Source organism: Serinus canaria, chromosome 2 (assembly GCF_022539315.1).
Source record: "Serinus canaria isolate serCan28SL12 chromosome 2, serCan2020, whole genome shotgun sequence".
NCBI classification, from domain to species: Eukaryota; Metazoa; Chordata; class Aves; order Passeriformes; family Fringillidae; genus Serinus; species Serinus canaria.
Genome location: NC_066315.1, coordinates 137,954,756 through 137,980,034, shown reverse-complemented (window position 1 = coordinate 137,980,034; position 25,279 = coordinate 137,954,756). Strand labels below are relative to the sequence as shown.

The 25,279-nt window shown below is 39.5% G+C and overlaps 1 protein-coding gene across 1 annotated transcript in view; it reads left to right on the top strand.

The window, feature by feature from the left end:
* The window catches only part of SAMD12 (sterile alpha motif domain containing 12), a 176,035-nt gene that overhangs the window by 59,146 nt on the left and 91,610 nt on the right, over window positions 1–25,279 (top strand). The window contains exon 4 of the mRNA XM_030226894.2: window positions 23,696–23,836. Within this exon, the coding sequence (XP_030082754.1) occupies window positions 23,696–23,836 (141 nt within the window). The remainder of the gene's footprint in view (window positions 1–23,695; window positions 23,837–25,279) is intronic.

Below are 25,279 nucleotides of genomic sequence, written 5' to 3'. Positions count from 1 at the left end.
AGTAATCAGAAAATGAATCCTGGCTTTGCAGGTCATTCAGCAGTGGCACTACTTATTAGGAAAAAGGGTAGTCTTTGACAAATTCAAGTTTTCAAAAGGTGAGAAAGGTGGGTGGAAAAGTACATGGTAAGCTTGTGTGCATGCAGTACTCAGGCTGCATGGTTACAGTGATCCTTTAACAGAAGTATCAGCAATCTCTAGATTCCAGTACACTCTGCAACCTCATTTTGTGAATTTGGGTTGGGGATGATTTGTATTTGCAGTTTTATTTTTCTGCTTCTTGCAAGTCTATGCCTTTAGAAGCAAATACCCCTCAGAAGCTCAAATGAGCCTTGAATTAGGCACCCAACATAGTAGAAGAAACTAGTTAGCAAACTATAGGTAAAACAATCTACCAATTGTTCTTTCTGTGCTCTACACATGTTTTTTCCTTCTTGTTCAATCAGTATGTCAGCCTAGGTCTAGGGTAAAACATCTGATACACAGACACTTCAGGCTGAATGTGAGCAGTCCTGCTTACTCCTGGATGTAACCATCATGTGTGGAGTAGGTACTTGTACTTAGGGAACTGTGTGGTATTTTCCCAACAGCTCTCATATTTTCTGGTGTTTGTCTAGAGAGCAAGCTAGGCTACATACACATACCATGGAAAATCTAAATCTGAGATTTGAAGTACTTGTCTGTCTTCTCTTTGAATTCCCCAGTGACTTGCATTTTGCAAATATATCAAATGTGATGTGCAAAGATGATGCCTGTAAACAATCTTATGAACCCAGTTGGATGCTGATGCATGCTCACATACCTGCCATTCCTTTAAACCTCTTCTTAGGCATCATTTCTGTACAAGCCTGTTAATACCATATGTTTTCCATGTCTATGCACACATTATTCTTAGGGCAGATAAACATGTTTTGCTGAAGATGCATGTGATGCTCTTTTGCTAGAACAGGTACCAGAACTTGCAGTCTGGTAGGAGACTGACTTCTTGAGCTGTTGCCTGGGAATTTCTTTACATTTGCCACTACAGAAGTGGTTCTTGCACTGTCCTAAAAAGCATAATGAAAAATAACTATTGAAGACCATTTCTTCTGAAAGCAAAACCCTTTGAGTATGTTTTCTGATTCAGAAATATGTGGCCATCAGCTAATGTGGCCTGGATCAGATCGACAGAAGGATTTTAGCCATGGAACTGTCTTTGGCCTCCATATGCTACATGCAGTATTGCCATACTGTGTTGCTGGGATGGGACTTAGAGCTGCAAAGTGCAGACATCAAATCAATCTGACAGAAAGCAAGGTTCACACTGGCTGTGTTTGTTACATTTTTAGGCAAGAGTATATTCTACTTGTGCAAATACTCTTGCTTTTTTTTCTGGCTTCACAGCTTATTTGGGTTTAAATAGACTATATAATCTCAGGGTTTGAGATTTTGCAAAAGCTCTTGAGAGGTTCAGGTTGTGAAGTTTGGGTGTTCTCTGATGTCTGTTCAGAATAGTTCAACTCTTCTAGGAGATTTTACTTTGGTGTGTGAATTTTCTTTAACAAAAGCAGAAACTGTTACCTACTCAGGTCAGAGAATATCATCCATAAAACTGTCCAAGATTTTTTCTTGGTGATAAGGCTAAATCTTAAACTACTGCATAAATGGTTCAAAGAGAAATGGAATCATCTGAGAGTCTGATTTCCTGGACCTCGTAATTTTACATCTGCACTACTGCAGCATGGCACAGCTTTGCCTGAGCACAGCTCTCAGGCAGAGAGGATCACATGGAGTATTCATTAGCAGTCTTCTCTCTGGGCTGTGAGTGAGGTGGAGCTTTGAGGCAAAGGTGTGTGATACTGCACTGGAGGAATGCATTCTTCGATGCATGTGCGCCTGCAGACTGCAGCTTCAGCTCAAAATGTTGAACTGCATCGATTCTCCCATTGTTCATTATCAGAGCTGCATTCGGTGGAGCTGTCCCCGAGTCAGCTTACAGTGATTACAGATGTAGGTGATGGTTTCCAGTCTTCTACAGGGACCAGTCACTGGAGGACAATGAGTGCTTTATTTTGCCAATGAATTTCACAGCAACTGGCTGACAATAGAGGAAGTATTGAGAGTCTTCTGTTTCAGATACTGATTAATGTCCACTTAAAGCACTGATAATTCAGGATCTAACTGGGACCTTCCAATGTTTTTTTTGTCCTAGACTTTGTTTGTTTTTTTTTTTTTTCCTTCTGTTTTGAGACTTTTTGTCTTTCTGTTGAACAATCTTCCTTTCCAGTAGTGGGAACCTTTAGAAGTACAGGCACAACAGTTCTCTCATTGTATCCAGCTCCACAAAGGCACTACCTGGCCTGGATGACTCTGTTCCTCAGCCTAGGGCTGGAGCATGCACTGTGTCTTGAAATGGCTCTTTGAGTGGGTCTGTTGAGTGGTTGCAGACTGAAATGCTTTGAAGGTTCTAACATGAGCAAATTTACATTGATCTTGTGCAGAAGACAGCACATTGGCACAAAGGCTTACTATCACGTTGTACTTTCCTGTTAGAAACTGTGGGGTATTTTTCTTCTTCCCAACAGTTACTTAGTTCTTTTAACTGAACTGCAAGTATTTTTCCTGACCTTGTATTGAAAATCATTGAAATTTTGGTAACAATAATTAAGCCTAAAAAATCAGTTTGATACAAATAACTGACATAGAAATTTTCAGTCTCAGTGGCTGAAGTTCAGCAACACTTGATGATTATGAAAGGTGTCAAGCAGCTATAATCATAGTCATCAACACCTGTGCTGTATGTGTGTACCAAAACATGTATTTGGTCTCCTTTTTAAGGAATATATGTAATGGCTCATTGTTGAAGTCTTTCTGTTTGGCTGCATTGCACATTTCTGTCTGTAAAGGGAATGTGTATTTAGAGAAACTTGCTATTCTGTGGATCAAGTCTATACTTTTATGGAAGCTTTCATTTTCTTCTTATATTGCTTTATTTAACAATGAATTTTTCAAACTAGAAATGCACTATCATTCCTTATCTAGAAAATAATTAGCAGTAAATTGTATTTCTTAGCCATAACATGTTATATATGCAGTTTCTGTGTGTAATGTTTTTCATGGATTCTCTCTCAAAACTAAGTATACATGGTTTTCAAATCTGTTCCATATACATCTTTAAAGCACTGTCATAGCTCTAGGTATGAGTGTGCTACATCAGGCTGAGGATGCATCTAGAGCAGAATCCTCTCTGTCCAAAGGTAATGTTTATGAAGGAGTGTGAGTATGGGACAAGCATATTTCCTCCTAATACCCTCCTGCCTTCCAACAGTTTGAACACATAGCCAAAATCTCTGTGGTAATATGTATGAGTAAAGGACATGGAACCTGAAAGCTGACATTTCTTGATTGCTGAGATCTGAGCAGTTCAGCTTTAGCATTGACTTTGTGTGTGCTGCTGGTGGTGTGTTTTGTACTAGAAGAGAGGAATATTTAAAGATGCATGGGAGTAATAAGAGTATTAAAAAAATTCAAACAAAACACAAAAACAAACAAAAACCCACTAGGCTGATGAATTAGAAAACTGTGTGCCCCTTGAGTTTGTTGTTTTTATTACTATTTAGTTAGTATTTTAGTTAAAAATTTTATTTTCTGGATTAGTTGATGGAACATACACTCTTATGTCCAGAAAATACCCTGAATGAGCAGAAAATGCAACCAAAATGCTTCTATGAGTCTCTTTCACTTTTCATACATGATCCAGGTTTGTGGTGCTTGATTCATACAATAGTTTTGGTTGCAAGAGTCCCTTAAAGGTCATCCCATAAGGATCCCAAAAGTCCAACCCCCCTGCCATGGCCAGGGACACCTTCAACTAGATCAGGTTGGTCAAAGCCATGTCCCTTGACCTTGAAAGTTTCCAGGAATGGGGCATCTGCAGCCTCTCTGGGCAACCTGTTCCACTGTTTCCCCACCCTCACTGGAAAAATGTCCTCCTTATATCTAGTCTGAATCTATCCTCCTTTAGGTTAAAAAACAGGCCTCACTAAAAAATTCGACCCTTATAGGCCCCCTTTAAGTACTGAAAGGCAGCAATAAGGTCTCCCTGGAGCCTTCTCTTCTACAGTCTGAGCAACCACAGATTGAGATATTTCTGTCAACATTGATGGAAGTTATCTTTGAAGAACTTGCAGTATTTACTTACAGATCCCTACTGCTGCAATACAGTTCTGACCTTCAGAGACACCACTTCTGAAGAGCTCACAGAGCCTTTTTATTTTGTTGAATTTGATGAATGATGCCTGGCTTTCATTTCCCTGACAGACTGTTTATTTTCACCAGGTGTGCTTCAGGGCTGACTCTCTGTTTGTTTGTTTTTCTCCTTTATTAGAGAGAGAGTTAGTTGTCAGTAAAATAACAATTACAGTATCTGCACATTTATTGCATGTTCTGGAATGCCAGATGTCAGAACACATCTTACAGAAAGAAGAAACTTTATCTCTTTTTAGTCATAGTAGTCTTGAAAATATAAGGCAAAGTAGAATATGGCTTTTTTTTACATTCCATCTGAGTGAATCCTTCAATAGTAAGCAACTATTTGCATACTCTTTATGTAAGCAAGCTCTAGCTAAACAGCATCCACTAAATCTTGTGCAGTCTACTGCTGACTTGCAAGAATTGCTGGGAACTGTTACACCAATATGATCATCCATCTGGCAGAAAAACGCTGTAAACTGCAGTGCCATTAACACTTTTGTATGGCAGAAGCTTTGATGTGCTGGATCCATTCTGTACCTCAATGAATTACCCACAGTAAAAGAACAGTATGAACAATTGTAGTCTGAAACATTCTCTTGTACAAACCTGCAGTTATAATTGGTGGTGAGAAACTGTGGGAAGCAGTATCTTTCAATGTTATCTCTCAAAAATGTATCAAAATGATTAAACAGATTTCCCAGAGAATTTGAGGACTTGCTAATACTAGACCAATATGTGATTTTTTAAAAAAACAAGCATGCAGCTTGCTGGTTTTCAATAATTAATGGCTTTCTTGAGTGCAGAAAAGTGAATTTGCCAAATTTGACCTTGGACCAAAATCAAAGCTAGAATATTGAACTTGGGTTTTTTTTATGTAAACCACAGCAACAAGTCATGTAATTGTCCTCTGTAGGAGGTTTTTGAGAAGTCCTTAAACTGATTGCAGTTGCAGTGGCCCAACATGGACAACAAATTAGTTTAACTCAACTTCAGATTGTTTTGCACTAGCAAGCCCTGTGACTAAACTTTAAGCATCATCTGGTTGTCAGCCCACACTGGAAGTGGATTAACTTGGGTGTGGGTTGGATTTGCCCTCCACAAAGTAGGTGTGGATGCCCTTGTGTCCTCTTGCAATTCTTGCAAGCATACTAAGTGTTCCCAGTAGTTCTTTATAACTCATACAGCCAGAAATGCAGTAGCTCAGTGCAGACTGATGTGCTCTCTCCTGCACCAGGGGCATCAATGCAGGATTTCATCTCCAGTTTTTAATATTAGTGTGTAACTGTGACCATCCCATGCAATGCAAGTTTGTGGGGAGATCACATGTCTTTGTTGCCTCAGGCAACTGTATTGTGGTCATATCCTGGAAATGCTCAGTGTAATTGACCCCTGGAGAGGGGAATTTTATCTTTGCCAGGTGTCAGGCAGAAGTTTAACTGAGCTATAAAGTCAGGAGTCAGGCAGGTTCCAAACAAGGAGGGAGCCAGGGCTCTCTGCCTTTATAGAATGGCATAGCTGTGGTCACACTGTATTGACTATTGCCTCTCAACAATACAGTGAAAGGTGTGATGCTATAACTTGAAAATCTTCAGCATCTCTTGTTAGAGGTGCCATTTTGCTTTAAACCTTGTGGTAGTGTGAATAATATAATTCTTATGCAAATCCATGTGCTGCTGCAATGTGGAGTCATAGAAATCTCTAGTGAGCCCAAGTTAGAACAAGAAAAGCCTGGACTGCTCTCTCTACCTCAACCAATAACGTTTCCAATTCCTGTAAGTATTTGAGACTATGTAGAAATAGAACTTAATGGAAGGAGAAATTATGTACTTAGAGCCTTCCTGCCCCACCACTGCTGGACTGAATGTGCCATTTAGAGGTGATGCCAATTCTTTGTTCTTCTTTTAGCGTGATAAGAAAGCTCGGAAAAGTTATACTTGTCTTTCCAGTGTGTGGGTTTTTACCACAGTCCAAAAATAACAATAAAAGATAAAAAATAACAGTATCACCTGATTGAAAGATTCTTAGGAAAGGTACTGGAGACAGCTCATATGCTTTTTTTTGTTATAGAATCAGTGTGAGAAGATATAAATTTAATTGATAGAGAAATAATTTAGCCTCCTTAAGCAAATGCTGTTCCAGCTTTAGACAGCCTTAGGACTCTGCAATAAAAATGTTTTAAGGGAAAAACTGTGGTATTCAAAACTATTAAGGTTTATTATTAAAAGTAATAAATAATATACTGACATGTCATTTGATGGTTTTATACTCCTCTCTTTCTATTTTTGAAGCACAACTGTCATAATATCCAAGCAGGTCCTATAACAAAACAGAGAAGAATTATTTGAAAATAACTTTGTACATTACAGTTCATTAAAATTGAAGCTGTACAATATGAATGAGAGCGTGAATGAGTAACAGTTATGAGTAACACTTTGTATAAGTTCACACTCAGGTAGGTAAATGTTGTCCTGGTTTTGGCTGGGATAAAGTTAATTTTCTTTTTACTCACTGGTACACTGCTATGATTTGGTTTCAGTATGAGGGTAATGTTGGTTACACACTTATGTTTTGGTTGTTGCTTAGCAATGCTTTCCCAGAGTCAAGGACTTTTGAGGATCTCAAGCTCTGCCCCTGAGGATTTGCACAATAAGATGGGAGGGAGCATGGCCAGGACAGCCATGAACTGGCCATAGGGATATTCCATACTATAGAACATCATGCCTGTTGTATAAAGTGGGGAAATTGGCCAGGAAGGGCCAGTTGCTGATGGGGAGTGAGGTGGGTGTCAGTCAGCGAGTGGGGAGCAACTGCAGTGAGGATCACCTGTTTTCCTGTTAAAATTATTGTCATCAGTAGTAGTAGTAGTATATTTTACTGTCACTAGTGTTATTTTATTTTATTTTGTTTAAATTATTAAATCATTGTTGTCTAAACTTGTGAGGCTTTTTCCTTTTCCTGCCAGCTGTGTGATCCTGAGCTGCTAGCTGGAGTTAAACCATGACTGTATATGGAGCAACATTTTACTTTGTCACACAAGTAAAATTTCATATCTAAGAACATGGATTTCCCATTAACCCCTTCTGGACTTGAAATAGCAGTCTCTCACTCTCTCTCTGTTTAAAATCACTTCATTTCATAGTGCCTGTTTCATGTAACTGAGATGATGTGATACTGCATGTTGAAGTGCAGGTCTCTCTAGCTTTCAAAAACTCTTGATTGCATTGCTGAAGTCAGCCATAGCAAGAAACATTTCTGTGTTAAGAGCCTGGTTAGCTGCTCTCTAAAAGGCCATTTTCCTTGATTGTTCTGGGACTTCTTAAGGCAGACTTGAATTGATTCTCTTTTCTGGGCAAGGGTTCAGTGGAAGGTTTTGCAAACTTGGGGAGTGCATTGAATGCCTGGCACTCCAAAATGCTGCAAGTCCACATTTATCCCAGGAGAAGATCAGTATGGACTCTCTCTGTGGATGCGAATGTTCTTGTCAGCATGTCTGTGGGTGTAAGTCAGGGTCTTTATAAAGTCCCAGCATTGTGGTACTTTTTTAACCTCTTTCACCACCTCTCCAGGTGATCAGAGTGTTGTTTTAAAGCTTGATGAAATATCTGTGATGAATCTAAAAACTTTGAGTGGAAAGTGGCAACGTTTCTTATTAGCAGCTTTGTACCATTCAGGGGCACTGAGAGAGCTTCATTAGGGGCTGTCTTTATTTTTACCACTTTTGTGACAACAGAGTAGTTTTATTGTCTCTTAGAGCGGTCCTGTAGCAGGTTTGCTGTTACCCAGCCACTCTGTAGGAGGAGGCTCTTGGCTAGCAAAGAGGAGGTCCTTTCCCGTACTGGGGAAGTTATTAAGCAGAAGGTGTTCAGTCTGCAGAGTTGTAGGAAGGTGATTAATTTGGATCACATAGTGTTTATCCTAAGACTGGAAGGATATCCCAATAATTACTGTGCTTAGGTAAAGACCAAAACCTGGTGACTCTCTCTAGAAGTAACAGATTTTTGTCAGTCTTCCTTTCCCAGACCTTTTATTGCCCTTGCTGAAAAGCTGTTCCTGTGGAGACTGTGCCAGTGATATAATTGTACTCACGGGTGGGAGGAAACCAATGGCATTTTTTCCATGTGTCCTGACAGTGCTTGAGAAACAGTGCTGGCTTAGAGGTCAGGATTGCAGAAGATATTAAGGATGTTCCAAGAATTATGAGTGAACTGACATAGGCACACCCTACAACTATAATTAATGGTCCCTGTGAATCAGGCAGAATATATGTGTAAAAATCCTTGACAGCTCTTCTGACTTGTGCAATGTGATATGCAGCATGTTGCCCTTCAGAAGTAATCCAAAATTGGACCTGACATTACTGCTTTTTGGACTCTTTTTCACACATTGTCTCTTACAGGACTTCACAGAAGTAGCATTCCTCGAAGAAATGTGTTGCTTTCCTCAAACACAGTATCCCAGTCTTTTACACCTCTTCTCTTTCTCCTTCTCATTTCTGGTATTTGAAAATGTTGGAACAACTTTTTCATAAGTAAGACCTGAGACAAGGCCTAAAGCCAGCAGAATTCTTTAAATGCCTAGAAGTAAAAATTAAATCTAAATAAAATTGCTACTATCATAAAAAACTTAACCAGACATCTCTTTTCCATTGCTTTTCATCATTTTCACTGTTGAGAGAACCAAGTAATTTAAAAGTTTAGAACAGGTAGAAAGAACAGGTGAAAAACAGCAGAGGAAATCCTTTCCAGCTGCTCTTGTGCCAATGGACACATAGAATTCAGAAGGAAGGAGGTAATTTTGTCTCTCCTCTGATTGCTGAGAAACCTCTGATTTCTGAGAAACCAGCTTATACTTGTACTTTCCAGGATGAGTGAATGAATTCTGGAAGTCTTGTCTTATAAGATTGAACAAACCCTTTTGCAGCAGATGTACTATGTTAGTAGAGCTGGTTGGGTTTTGACAAGAGAACTTCTGGCTCTGTAATGCTGCCATGTTGATGTCAGTGGTGTTTCTCAAACATCATTTGACACTGAGGCTAATAGTAAGCAATTACAACAACTTGTGCCCATGCTGCTAGGATTTCTAACTCTTAAGGATAGGATGGTTGTGTTGTGCCATCTGTGGAAAATAGCCCCCAGTCTCTGCTCATTCCTGAAATATACCTGGAAGTTTCTGAGGAACTGTTAAGGTGGCCCAGGTCAGTATCATGAAATCTCAGGGGCGATTTGATAGTACAAACAACTGAGTTCCAGCAGCTGAACCTTGGTGGCAGTGGTTACTTTAATGGTGTGGACAGCAGTGGAGAATGCATGTTCTTGGAAGCAGTTGCAGTCCTCTTTTCTGAATGGGTGACATCAGGTGACCTTCAAAGGGCTGAAAAATCCCACGTTTTACAGGCCTAATAGGCTCCATCCTTCTGCCCTTCTAACCTTGCTACTTATAGCATTTTCTTTAGAGAAGTCCAATGTCTGGATGCTGCTGCTGCTGAGGGATTCTGCAGGTGGTGTACACATGTATCTTAACAATTTTGAGGGTAGGTAGGTATTTTTTCACCGGACTCCTTGGTTTGCACATTTCAGTTGAATACATTGATACTCAAATTATGTAAGACTCATATTCAGTACCTGGTAGTTGTGACCTTGCTAACTCTTTTGAAGTTCAAGCTGCCTGATTTGCTGCTCTGTACCTTTATGGAATAGAATCACAGTCACTGTGGTTAGAAGGGACTCTGAAGATCATCTTCCAACCTCCTGCTCAAAGCAGGCCCCACTAGAGCAGGTTGTCCAGAGCTCTGTCCTGTCAGGTGCATCTCCAAGAACGGAAACTCAGCAGCTTTTCTGAACATTTGTTCCAGTGTTCAAGCACAGTCAAGAAAGGTTCTTTACAATTAAATGGAATTTCCTTTGTTTCAGTTTGTGGCCATTGTCTCTTTATTCCTTCTGTTAGGTGTTTACACATGTTGGAAAGCTCCCCCTGAGCCTTCTCTCTTCCTGTCTGAGCAATCTCAACTCTCTCAGCCTTTCCTTACCTTATAAATGCCCCAATCTATTAATCACTGTGGTGTTTTGTTGGACTTGCTCCAGAATGTCTATGTCTGTCTTGTACTGGGGATTCTGGAACAGGATTCTAGAAAGTATTCCAGGTATAGCCTCACCAGGGTCAAGTAGAAGCAAAGGATCACCTCCTCGAACCTGCTGGAAATGCTATGTCCTACTGCAGCCCAGGAAAATCTAGAATTCTCAGTAACAGCTGACCTTCTTTGCTGAAAGGGCACATTTCTGGCTTACATTCAGCTTGGTATTCACCAGGATCCCAGGTTTTTTCTTGCTCATTGAATAACAAAAATGTTTCTTAGACCATTATGAATGGATCTTATGTGATCTCATCTTATCACTTAAGTAGAACATGGCTGCTGAGAGCACATACAAGGTCCTGAGGCCATGACTGGGAGTACCCATCTCTTATAGTATGTTGCAGAAAGAATCTTGGCTTGCCCATCTTCAGAGGTCATCAGAAAATTGCTTGGGAGCAGACAGGAAATAAATTGATTTACATCAGCTTCTAATGCAACTGTGCCAAAAGATTTGTAATTGATACTTCAATCTATAGACAGCTGTGATCCTACATACCATCCAGCTGATTTAATTCAGGGGTATTTACCGGAATTCATGCTGTCAGTGCTCACATATGGCTTAACCAGGGAAGCTCTGTAGTCTGAGAAAACTGCAGAAGAGAACTTGTTTCAGTGGGAAGAAAACAGAAAAAAGTTTATGGGGGGAACCTAGCAAAATGGATATCACAAAGGTGACTCAAAGGAGAACATGACAAAGAAATATAAGTGAATTGAGTGAAAAGTATTTACATATCTGGATATTTGATTTAGAATTTTAATTATGCACTGGAAGATGAAGTAAATAATTTATTACTATCTGTTGTCACTTTTTTGGTTTAGATTGCTGCTATTCAGCTCTTGATATCTGAATATTGTTACTTGCTGGAGTTTTACAAGACATGTGTGTACAACCCAGGAGAGAGAGTTAAGCCTAAATGTTTCTTTATAACATAGAAACAAGAAATTTTCTTTTGTGCATAATCAAAATCACATTTTAAACTAAGCCTAAAATGATTTGGCTTTTGTATTGAAGACTGAGTGCAAGCTAATGAATGGAGATGAAGATAAACAATTTATTACTTGACTGAGGATTCAATTTGTGGCTCAGTATTCAAAAAACATTCTCTAGACTCATGTGGTTTGGAAAAGTTTTGCCAGGCTGGACACGATGTTTTCCTTCTCTGTTTTCTTTGTGTGTGTGTGTGTAAACCAGTGGAAAAATTATTTTGCATATTTGTGTCAGAGCACTGGTACGAGTGGCAGCACCTTCATTCAACCTGTCGGAATAGTCCCTCTCTGCATCAGTAAAGCATCTCACCCTGCACTTAACCAGTGTATCACTGGTTCCTAATGCATATTCTGTGAGTGAAAGAGCTGTGCTTAAGCACTATGACATCTGCTCAGTGTGTGAGGCTGAGATCTGCTCATCTACTGCAGTGTCTTAGTCTGCAGTGTTACTGTAGGAAATTTCTGTGATGATCGTTCCAGTCTTTTCCTCTATATAAATTATTACAGGCAAATTGTCAATAAGGGTTATAATACATTCACTAGCCATAGTTGTTGCTTTTTGTCTAATCTGATTATATAGGTTGATTAGTGTTTGTTCAACTCAGTGCCTCTTTAAAGAAAGACTTAAAGGTGGATCATGTCATGCATTCAAATGTGTCTTCTCCATATATTCTTTCTGAAAACAAGGTGTAACTGAAGATTTATACATAATACAGTGATTTAATGTTTGCTATTCTGTCTGAAAGGAAAAATTTTATTTATAGTAGAAAGAAAACCCACTGAAGCTATCAAAAAGCCAGTATAATATAAAGCAGAAAAACACCCCAGATTACCTGAGGTTTGGGAGTTTACTGGTACTTGTTTGATTTATATAAATTTTGTTGTCTTGCTTTTACTCTTTCCCACACTTTTTCCCCAAGGGTTTTTTCAATGTTAGATCTCATGCAGAGATAAAGAGCCCTCTACTACTCCTGACTCCTTCTTGTACAGACCCCAATAACCTGAGCTCCTCTGAACAGTCTCTTCCAAAACCTCCATTTCAAGACCACAGGGACCTGAGAATCACCCATTTCACTGCTAGGTGGCTCTGATTGTGAATTAGCCTCATCTTTTAGCTAGTGTTTCATTTTAATTAGTTTGAGTCTACCTTGCAGCACTTTTTTCTTGTTTTGCCCCTTCCTGCTGAATCAAATCACATTGGAAAGGGCAGAATTATTCTGCCATTTTAAAATGTTGGTGAAATTTCTCTCACAAGCAGCTCTAAGTATTGCTATAGTCACTGGAAGCCATCCACTGACCTTAGGCTCAGCTGTAGCTAAAATTAGTCCACTTTGTTTTTGTTAATTAGTTGCTAAATTACAAGCTTTTGGGGAATGAGAGAGTATTTTGTCCCAAGCTCTTTTTTAGACATCTGCTGCTGAACAGCCAGTGAGTGACAGATCCCATTATGCCTAACTCAGGTCCTAGGTACGATGCTCTGGATTGAAAAGTGAACTCCTAAATTATCATCCAGAATGGTCCCTTCTGTGGTTTCTGAAAAAGCCTGGAGGCACCTGAACATCTGGTTTCCCTTTATTATTTTAGCCATGGATTTACCTCAGTGCCTGCAGTTGATTCTTTATGCGTGCCCAACATTGTCCCAGTCTCAGCAGGAAAGCAGAAGGGAGAATCAGTCTGGCCTCCCCTTCAGACTGAGGGCTTTCAAATCCTGCCTCCAAACCATCCACCTGCCAGGGCAGTTGGCCCTTTGTCTAGCTTGTAGGAAAGGGAGGGCTGGAGCGGGTTCTCTGTGTCTGGTCATGGAAAGAGGCTGGGGATTGACAGAGCTTGGAGCCCTTGCACCCTCCACAGAGATTCCCAAGTGCATCACAGGAAGGTCAGTGCAGCTCCACCTCAGCAGGACCTGGGCCAGCCCCCTGCCTGGAGCAGGAACTGGGCTTCAGCGTGTTCTGCTGGAAGTTTGAAGATGAGCTGTCTCCATCTCTTTGGAAGAGCTCCCTTGCTCCTAGCTATAGCAGTTATTTTATTAAAAAAGGTTCCACAACATTTTCCTGCATTTTGTAGTGGAAAACAAGCTTTTATTTTTGCTTGGGAGAATGAGACCCAAAGCTAGAGCCAGCGGCTGGGCTGCGTGTTCCATTTGGGCCCCAGTGCTGGGCTGCAGCCTCTGGTAAGGCTCCTGCACATTAGTTCTGGATCATTATTGTTAATATTATTTGTGAGCCAGATTCTGGAGGTACAGAATACAGAGTTTAAAAAATAAGGTCTGGATTCTGTTACAGGTATGAGTTGCTTAAGAGCTAGCTACAATAACTTGTTGCTTAGGTATCTGTTTTTTTTCTGATCAAGAATGACTGTCTTACAGTGTCCTACAGGTCAAGTGTAACTATTAAATAGGAGGAATAGACCAGCCAAATAAAATCCTTATGTCCTGATTCTTCTCACAGCTACAGTAATAAAAGCTGGAAGAAATGCAAAGTTTGGTGTACTACTGAGCCAGCAGTGCAGCAACAGATTATTGCCTGCGTCTGTAAGACTGTGCATATAATTGAGTAGAGGTAACTTTTATCAATGGAAAATTATTTTTTCCCAGGTTATAAAATGGGCAGCATAGACAGTAAGGTTCAAGGCATATGAGAGGTGATGTGTGCCACCTGACAGGTGCCAAGCTTCTAATTAAAGCCCCCAAATGCTAGAGCGAAACATGCATCTGGAGAGATGTGGCTGGTTCCTCCTTCAGGTTAGGAGAGTTGAAGCAGTCTACAGTGCTTAACCTATTAGCATGTTGCTTTTAATTTTCCATTTTTATTAGTATGAATTACTAACCACATGATTATTAACAAAAAAACTTTCTCAATATCATTTTAATTTAAAAAATGAAGGATTAAACTCGTATGAGTGTGGAAGAAAGCATCACTGCAAGCTGCTTGGAGATAACAATGGAACAGGAGAGAGCTAGGGATACAGACTGGGAAGTGTTTTAATACTGTATGTACCTCAGCTTTGGGATATGAAATCTTATTTTATTATTTAATAAAATCTTAATTTTTTTCTTTTAAACAAAGCTGTGATTGAAAAATCTTATTAGCAAATGCAAGTTCTCAAATTCTGGTGTGCTGGAGCTTTGATGGCCCCCAGACCTTCCGCAATGCAGTACAGTAAGCTGTCTGCTCACATTATGTCGGTCCTCCTTGCTTCCCACTAGTTTGGCATTAAAAGAAACTCAGAAAATGAATTAAACATGTTTCACATACTTCTTCTTTGTGTAGGTTTTTGCCTAAATGCTGTGTGGCAGTTAGAGTAATCAGGAGGAAGAAGGGATGGCTGTCCCCAGCAGAATGAGTCAGATGGTCCCCAAGATCTCCTTCTGAGGCGTGACTGTGGTGGGTTGATCTTCACTTGACACCAGGTGCCCCCCAAGTCTCTCCTCTCCTCTCCTCAGCAAGGCGGGGGAAGGAAATAAGATGGAAAAAACCTCGTAGGCTGAGATACAGGCAGTTTGCTAAAATAAAATGTGACACTCAGGCAAAGGAAAAACCCCAAAGATTTAATTCTCTACATCCCATCAGGAAGTGATGTCTGGTGCCTTCCTGGGAAGAGGGCTTCAGCACATGTAGTGGCTGCTCTGGAAGGAAAACATTGTGAAATAATGAATGTACTCCCTTTCTCTTCCTATTTCTTAGCTTTTATGTCTGATCATATGTCATGTGGTATGGAATATCACTTTACTCAGTTTGTGTCAGCTGTCCTGGTTGTGTCCTCTCCCAAGATTTTGCCCATCCCAAGCCTACTGGTGTGGGGGAAAATGTTGGAAAGACAGCCTGGTTGCTGTGGGAGGGAGAACTGCTCAGCAGTAGCCAAAACACTTTGTTCTCAGTGGCTTCCCAGCTGCTGCCACAAAGCACAGGCTCTGAGGGCTGCTGAGGGGAAAATGAGCTTTGCCTCAGCCAGACCCAAAGCTTGAAAATAATGTAGGATTTTGCTTATAAATGGATTGTCTTCTGTGTGATGTCAGGGATTTCTCAGTTCCATTTGGGTTAGTCACTTCAAGAATGAGTGTTGGGGTCTTTTGGTGTGTATGTTTGTTTATGGTTTTCATGTGGTAATCAATGATCCCTTTTTTCTGCAAGAAATCTGATTTTTGTAAGGTCCACCATTAGGAGTTACAGCAAAAGTTCTTGTCTGAGTTTGCTTTAAAGACTTTAGTCAATGCTAATGCTTTCCAAATCATCTTTCCCTTTCCTAATCTGTTCTGTGTAGAAGCTGTACATTATAATATATGAATGTATGTTTACTCCTGAATGAATTAACGAGACTTGCCAGCAAGAACGATTTAATGTGATTTTTAAAAAAATTATTAAAGAAATGGGATATATAGTGCATAATGTGATGCACAGGGAGCAACATTATATTAATTAGGAATTGAAGAACTGCATGTCCTGCTGATGCTGAACAAAACCAAACGTGTTGACAGATTCACTCACTCCATCATGAGCAGGAAGGACCTTGGGGATGTTTATTTGAATAGGGGGACTATAAATCTAGCACACAGGTACCAGCAAACAATAGTCCTAGGGTTTTTTCCTAAAATATATGATGTGCAATATAATAAAGGATCATTATTATATGTCAGTATTATGTCTCTATATAGCTGTAGATAATATATAATTTTGTATGTTCAGGAAGTAGGGTGGCAGATGTATGTACAACAAACAATGTTGATTTATAGACTGCCTGCTAAAGGTTTACATTTATCCTTAATTTACTTTGTGGGTCCTATTGGGTCCTTCCTGAGAGCACTAAAAATGGTTGTCTCACATTTTACAGTACGCTTGAAAAGTGCTGTAATATGATTTGTGCCTGAATTTATATTTCAGAAGGGAATTCAAGTTATTACTATTTCCTCCTATTAAAATCATCAGGTGCTGAATATGTTCATCTGAAAAACAGGACCATCTAACAGTCTTTTACTCAAGACTTGTAAGAAATCAATATAGTTCCCATCAGTACAGTAAATTACCAACTGAACCACTTCCAGTAATCATGATGCACAGTCTCTCATTAACCCCTTTCCTTCTCTGTGTTGAGATTTGTATTCTAGTATTGTCTTAGAATAAAGATATTTTTGAATATATCTGTAAATCATTAGACACTAGAGTAATTAATTCATTAATTTAAAAAAAATTTATTACTAAGGCTCTTGGGTATCTCTAGCAGTTCTGCTTAAGACCTTCATTGATGATCTGGACAAAAGGATTGAGGGCATTCTTGCTAAGTTTGCAGACAACACCAGGTTGGGTGGGAGTGTTGATCTGCTGGAGGGCAGGAAGGCTCTACAGAGAGATCTGGACAGGCTGGCTTGGTGCTCCAAGCCAAATGTATGGTTCAACAAGGCAAAGTGCCAGGTGCTGCACATGGGTTACAACAACCCTACCAGAGAAGATTTATATTGGATATTAGGAAAAATTTCTTGTCAAAAAGGTTTGTCAAGCACTGGAATAGGTTGCCTAGGGAAGTGGTGGAGTCACCATCCCTGCTGGTATTTAAAAGGCACGGGGGCACCTCTTAGGGCATGGTTTAGTGTTGGTCTTGACAGTGCTGGGTTGCTAGTTGATCTGAAAGGTTTTTTCCAGCCTAAATGATTCTATGATATAAGGATGTGTGATCCCACAAAGTATGCAATTAAATACTTCCTTGGAAATGTGTGGGTAAGTCAAGGAGCAGGAATTGCTTGCTTTATTTATGGGAGGAGTTGGGAGTCAGGAGAATTTCCCTTCTGGAGAAGGATTGTTGTCTTCAGCTAATTTTCAAGGTACCTGGACTCTTTTGACCTACTTGGCTGGAAGTATCTGCCAGGGACAAAGAAGCATACTTTTAAATTGCAGTTCCTAAATTGAATATTCCAGATCCATGCTCTGTTAACTGACTGTCTTTCAGTATTCTTACATGACTTCACCATTACCACAGGTTTTTTGGTTTTGTTCAGTAGCACAAATCCAGTGTGGCTGTGACTGAGCTGATGGGTGTGCCTGAGCCTGTGTCAGGAGCACAGCAGCCTCCAAGAGAGAGGCCAGGGGAGAACCAGCTGGGGGCAGCTACCTGGGAGACATCCTTGGAAAGAGGCAAGGAAGACTGAGTGAATTTCAGTCTTCCTTCCCTGATTGAAATTTCAGAGGCCATCATTGAACAGGAGATACATAGCTCAAAGGAGTGTTTCAGAATTAAGAGAATAGAAAATGACAGTGTTATATGATAGAATATAGTGGGAATTGGGAAAAGCAGCACTAAGGTGAGAGGAAGTTACATCAAAGTAATCTGAGTTAAATAGCTTGACAGACGCCACACTGACATCTTAGTAAGTTTGTCAGAAACAAATTTAGAAACAAAGCCATGTTTTGGTTGTTGCTAGTTTTATTTTTGATAATGCAGCTAAGTTAAAGATTCTGTTGAGTTACTTTTCTTTCATATTCTGTTCATGCTTGTGGTTCGGAAGTGTGGAGGAAGGAAGGATGGGATGGTGCAAGAAAACTCTGAGCTGAGAAGGGCCTTATGGAAATAAACTTGTTTTATTGTAGATTTATTGCCAGAAATAAAAATAGTCATCACTTCGTCTTGTCAGAACTATAAACAGACACCATGTTGCAACAAGGGATGCTGATGATATTCAGAAAGTGCCTTTGTTTACATAGCTGCTTCTTTGAGTTTGATCAGATGTTTATTGACCAGTATGACAGTGTTTTCTTTGAGAAACTCTATTATAGAATGGGTGTCATCCAGATCCAGCAAATAATGAGTAAGATAACCATCTTTGTTGGTGCTAACAAATAAAAGCGGGTCCAAAGGTAGTTTGATACATGAGCAAATTGATACATGAGCCTTCCTATGGGTTCCTGTGCTTCCCCTGGAGACATACTAGAGTCATGGGCTTCTTCCATTCATGTGTCTTACAGAAGGTAATTCTATGGCCTCATGGAGGTTTACTGATTTTGTTAATAGGATGCTGGCTCAGATGTTGGCTCAGATGTTGGAGAATTTCCTCAGGTGGAGATCTTTAATATTCTTCAAGGTTAAATAGTCTTCTCTGCTTCTCCTGGTCCCTATCATCATAAACTATCATTCCTTCTTTATTTCTGTGCTAGAATCCCTTGTGTCTCCTGCCTATTTAGGCTGGTCCCCAGCTGAGATTTTTTCATCACATCAGAAGTACCAGTAGGTGCCAGTAGCAATTTTGGGAGCTGCTTAGGCTGGCAGCTGCTCTTATGCTAGCAGGTGGATCAATAAGGTGTTTGTTGTTATGGTAAGTCTGATGAAAAATGAATCCATTTTTTCTTTTAAAGCAAGTAAGTCTTCCCTGATAAGTGACATATTAGATATCTGAAGAGGGACAAAGAGGATGGGAATGCAAGTTCCAGTTTGCCAGGGGTCTCCATTAGTCTTAGGGCTAAAATGATTAGTAAGACAAATCAGATCTAGCTGCCTTTGCAGGAAGAGCTGTAGATTTGCCAGAAGGCATTGGTGACAAAGTGGCTGATGTGTCTGGTTGACTAGTGATGAGACAGGCATGAGGAGAGACAGAGTCTTAAATTCTCATGGGAAAAGCAGAAAATGTAGGACTGTAGAAGATCTGATAGATTATCCAGAAAAGCATAATGAAGTCATACCGAGTTTGCTCTGAAAATTTGATTGATTTCTGGTTTGTGCTGTTTCTTTTAAGAGATATTTCTGAACTCAGCATCTTCAATTGTAATCACACCCATTTTTTCTCTTTTCAAATCAGTTCCCTAATATAGTCAGGGATTATATGTATTATGTATATTATATATATATAATATATATATTCAGTCTAATAGTTCTTCTCTTTCCCCAGTGTTCATCTGCCCCCACTGCCATCATGAGGCTAGTCTCATTCTGTAGATGACTGTTTTTTTCTTGCCTCCTCTCATAATTTTGCCATTCCTCACTATGAAATCATAGCCTCTTTCTCTGCCCATTCTTGTTTGCATTTTTTCCTGAGTATCTGATGAGAGTTTTATACTTGTGTCTCACCAGCACCTGAACAATGACGTTTATGCCTGTGTCTCTGTCATGGAAATTTCTTACATGGTATGTCCAAGGCAGTCAAGAGCAGCCAACTAATCAGGCTGTTTAAGCAAGAGGAAAGCTGTGATCAGACTATTTCAAGTAAACACAAAAGCGCCACGTTTGAAAAACTGGAGAAACACACTACTATCTATTAACTAAGAATAAAATGGCATTTGCAGCATTTAAGTATAAACTTGAAAAAATTTTCATCTTACATAATTTAGGGGCTTAGTAAATATAATTTTCCTATTTTTTCAGGTTTTACAAGTAAGTAAACTGTACATCTTGTCTTTACAATCAGATATACCTTTAATGCTGTACTTGGAAGACAAGGTGACCTGTCTTGGCCATATTTCTCACCATCATTTGTTCCCATTTGTGGTTTATCATTTTCATCAGCTTTAAATTACTCATAGTTTTTGTCAGGGTTTTGTGTCAGATCAGCCTCTCACTAGCTATCTGCTCTTGTTTCCCTGTATTTCTTCAGTTCTTTCCACATGTTAAATAAGTCCTTTCTTACCTGTCCCTTTGCCTGCATTGCAAGTGTTCTTGTGAGGTGTCCCTCTGTGTGTCTGTAAACTGGCACTTGGGGGAAGAGCAGTAGGATAGACCAGGGCAGGGAGGGCTGGGCATTTCTGATGAGGTACAGCAGTCTGTGCTGCCTTCCTTGCTCAAGGGCCAATGCCAGCCCCATTGGACCAGTGCTTATACTCATGCTAATGTTCTGTGGCATGCTATGTTTCTCCCTCCATTCAGATTTTCATCTAATCCCAGCTTGATTCAATGAGAACTGTAACAGCTAAGTCATATTAGAAAGAATTAGGCCATCAATCTATTATTAAGCTGGAATGTGTTTTATATTTTGTGTTTGCCCTCAGGGTAGCTCAGAACATTCCACGGCTGATCTGCCCTGAGTATGAGAGGGCTGGGGTTTAGGTGTTAAAAGATGTGTACTGATACTGAGGGAGTTGTGGAGTTTTGTTTAAAACATTTGGTTTCCAGCTTTGCAACTAGCCTGAACCAAGGCCTAGGTGTTTGTCACTGGGACCTTTATGGTTCTCTTAGTTTAGGTGCTTTTGAAAAAAATGTCCTGTTTGAAAAAAATGTACCTGCTGGGCAGGTAGCTACTACATTTAAGAGGTACTGTCTGTTCTGTAGTGTTGGGAAATTTTCCTGCAATGGTAGTTAAGTTCATTCTACTTGTGTCTGAGCAAAGATCAGTGTATACTCTTAGAAAATGTATAGAATAGAACAGTGTATACTCTTAGAAACGTCCTGCTTTTGATAATATATTATATCTGCACTCTCTGAAAATTAAAAATCTACCCCCAATTTTTATTGTATCGCCGTCTCTCTGTTTAACCATATTGCTTGATAAAATGACCATCTTTTGTGTACTCTTATTAATTTCCTTTGTTAATCTTAGCTTTTCAAAAGAAAATAAATATTTAGATCAAGATCCTTCATGCAGGTTATTTCACAGAACAAATGATGTTGGAAGGTACCTCTGGCAATCATCTACTCAAAGCAGGGACAAGTGTGGCTCAGGACATTGTCAAACAGGTTTTGAATGCTTCCAAAGACAGAGACTCCACAAATTCTCTGGACAGTTGGTCACGATGTTCAATAGCACAGAGTTCTCAGCACAAAATGATTACTCTTTCAGATATGCATAATACAGGAAGTAAGACAGGGAAGCATCCAAAATCAATAGCTGATTGTCAGGATCTTGGTCTTAGTGACTAATTGGCTTTAATGACTGGTCCAGGCACTAAAAATATGATTTCAAAGGCATGATTAAGTGTCAGAATGAAAATTACTCCACTTGTGGCTTGGATGTTGTTGTTCTAAGTGTTAAAGAGGAAGAAGGTATTGAATTGAGGAGGGTTGAATTTTCACAATCGGGTTCCTGAAATGCCGCATTTGGATGTTTGCTTTCTCACCTCATCACTGCCTCAACATGTCACTTTGGATTTGGTGCAAGAAAGAGTTAATTTAAGGCAATTTGTGCAAGCTGCTACAGAGAGTATGAGTCAGTAGCATCGTGCTTTGAGCCTAAGCTGCAGAAGAACTGACATGCCAAGAGTTGAAAAGAGACATCTCTGTTTTGTGCACACTCAACTTCCAAAGGCAGTGGCTGGGGTAGAAAAACTATTTGACTATGAACTAAAGAGTTGCCCAGAGGAAAGAAAGCGTAATGACTGTATCTATGGCCAAAAGAGGTGGAGGGCATTGGAGGAGATGCATGGCCTCTGTCTGTCCTTTCATATTACTGTTGCTGACTCCCTGCCCTAAGATGATATATGTGTTGGCACTCTTTATACTGGTGTCTTGTATTTTTATTTGCTTTCAGTTGCTAATTTGACATTATAGATCATACTCTTGAACTGGTGTACATACTTCATAAATTGCTTTAAGATATTTTAGTGTGATAAGACAATATAAAAATTGAAGTCATTATTGCTGCCTTTATCACCAGGAGAATTGGACAGCTGGCATTGATCTGCAAGAGACTTAATTTCAATAGTTTGTTATTACATTAACCCTTAGAATTCTTCTTGTTTGTGATTTCAAAGAAAGGTTTCCTAGTCAAAAATCATCCTTTGTAGTGTGTAATGTTTGAGAGACACAGAAGGGCTGAAAATCTATGAATGTTGTCATTTTTATCTGATCAATAACATCTTGCTTTATTAATAGTAATATCCCAGTATTTTACATTGTGTCATATCAAGATCTCATGGAACTGCTTGTGAGTAAAATCTAGCAGTTTGTGAAAGGCATGCTGCTAACTCCTTGGTTTGGGGCAGATGTTCTGTGCCCCTTTAAATTTTTGGCATTTATCCTAAATTTTTTAATTAAAATAATTATAAAAATTCTCTTCTCCTTGCTAGTTTGCAAGGAAAGACGTTGAATAAGGGCCTTATCTTGCTGTATTGAGTAACACTTTCTAATGAGCTAAATTGTACTATTCATCCAAAAGCCACAGTAATGGTAGCACAGAGGCTGCTGTGTTGCAGAGGGAATAACTTGCTCTTTGCTATCTTCTGGTTTCAGAATAAGGGCTGAGAAGGTAAAGAAGGGATTTTTCATAATTAGAAAACAGAACCTATTTAAAAAAGTGAACCAAACGTGTAATTTCCAAGGTAGTATGAATGTAGCTCCAGTTTGATTTGTTTTTAGTGGCTAGGGCACCTTTAGGTAGCAAATGTGGATAGTGGCAATCAGAAGTCAGTAGGGGGCTGCACAACACTCCTCCCTGTACTACCTCACAGCAGTGGGGAAGACCAAAGAAAGTAAGTTTTCATTTTCTTCCTAGGGTAAAATTCTGCTTGATGCTTTGGTTCTCTGCTTGTTTAAGCAATTCCTTATTGTTGGCTCAGCCAGTGTACAGCCATGCTCCTGTTTATTTATAGCACAGCCATGCCCAAAAGATGGAGTCAGAGTTCCACTAGCAAAATCGTAGATTGTTTGATTTTTTTTATCATCTACAATCTGCCTGGGGCTGTGTTTCAGCATTAACCTAATACTAAAGATAAGTCACAAACTGGGAGTGAATGCCTGCAAAGACCATAGGCAGATGGTTTTTTATAGTCAGACAAAATATTTTTTTGGGAATGTTTTCGATATAATTGATAGAAATCTCTAGGTGTTTTTTTTTTTTTTTTCCCAATTTTGCTGTGATAGTTTGCTGTTAAGAGGGATTTGGAAGGCTGAACCATGAAGTACAGAACCATCCTGGGAAATGGTGCTGCCAAACTATAGACATATCTGAATTGCAGCAATATTCATCACTGATATAACTTAAATTGAGTTAATTTTTAAAACCCACAGTCATTGGTTTTCACTCATTTCTTGACATGATGTTTGAAAATAGGTGAGAGTCTATTTATGTCAGTTGTAGACTTATAGGGGTTATTTATGTCAGTCTATATGTCAGTTGTAGACTTATAGGGGTTGTCCTACCCATGGGAGACCAATTGGTCCTTAAGGAGCAGCAACTGGTTGTCTAAAATGGCACAAGATACCTTTTTTACATGCCTGTATCTCACAAAGCACCAAAACAATACAGAAAAACAATAGAAAGGGGAGGGGTAGCACATAGGTCTCTAACTGTAAGGGAGTACCCAACAGATGGAACAATAACTGCTCAGAGTAAGGTATATCAGGGCTGAGAATTTTTCTGTAGTTAATTATCATGTCAGAATGAGCTTATTGCAGTAATGGAAATCCTTGGATGATTTTTCTTCTTGGTTTTTCTTCCAGGCCGTGCTTTGCTGCGACTTACTGACAAAAAGCTTGAACGAATGGGCATTGCCCAGGAAAGCCTGCGACAGCACATTCTGCAGCAAGTCCTTCAGCTGAAGGTGAGAGAAGAAGTCCGAAACCTCCAGCTGCTTACACAAGGTATGGAAAATATTTTTGATATGGACAGTTACTGAGATCAGATAGGAGAAGTTTGCCTGAGGGCATGAAAGGTGACTTGATGTTCTTCTACAAGAAATGATGCGTGAAAATGTCTCATGGATTCCACATGCTTTCCAAGGGGGGATCAAAAGGTAAAACAATGCATAAATAAATAGAGATGTTCAGCTGCCTGTTTTGTGTGATGAATAGGCTCCATCTATCTACAATTTGATGGTGGTCCTTCTTAAGTGTCTGCTTACTAAGATGAAAATAACAGTGTATAAAGGGCACAGATGGAGGGCCTACTGTCTTTTAAAGCATTGTCCATTTTGCATTAATTGCTTACTTTCAGTGTTAAATGAAACAGTGTCATTTCTGTCACCTGTTTTATGGTAAGAGCTGTCAGTGGAAAATTACCTGTTATACTGTTTTTTGCAGATGGCTGGTTCCTTCTTCACGTTGCAATAATTCTATTGACTTGAATAGAGTTGCTTCTAATTTTTGCTGCTAAGAATAAACAAAGCTGGGCTTAATATTAAGTCTAGATTAGAAGACAGAGAAGAAGTAAGAAAAAAGGTTATATCAATTTTCCAAATGAGGTTTAGATGTTTTATGTTTTGGTGTTAGCTCTCTAGTAATGGCTGTGGTAACATGAAAGAAAAGCAGTTATTGTGGCAATGCTGTAAAGGAACATTTAGACATCCTCTACTATATATCTGCAATCCTTTCTCAATGTTAAATGTTGTTTGGTAGTTCAATGGTATAAACCACATACTTCTGTGGTGCTTTGGTTCAGTGCCTGTTGTATGTCACACAGAGTTCCTCAGTACATGCAGTGTATTTTTAACCAAATGTCCTTCACACATTACATTATGTTCCTAATTAAGCCTTGCTCACTGTGCTCACAGGGAAAACTCCGATTAGTTGAATAAGCTGCATTTTATCTGAAAGAGCTGAAGTCTCAGCTGAATTATTTCTTCAGGCTTGGTGTCTTGTGGATTGTGATGCAGAGTTTTAGGGTTCCTTTGTTTTTCCATGATCTGTTAATAGAAGGTCACCTCATCTTGTGTCATGTCATGCTGAAGCATGAATGCCTTCCCCAGATGTTTAGAACTCTTCTCTTTCCCTTTATCCATTCATCCATTATTTCTACATCCTTTTCTTCAGTGTTGGCCAGGTTCTCTCTTCCACTGAATCTGGAATGTTACTTGAGAGTTTGATGGACTGCAAATTTCTGGTCATCCACCATCACTGTTATGGGCCTGCTTATGGAAGTTGGGATTTGATTGATATGGGACAATGAAGACACCTTAGCTATAAATTTGGATCAGTTGATCACTGCTGTCCAGATAGATTCCTGCATAGACTTGTATGTTAGATTGAGAGTTATGTATTTCCTGTGATGGGAATTGTTTCTCTCTGGTTCCCGTCTGAACACATAGC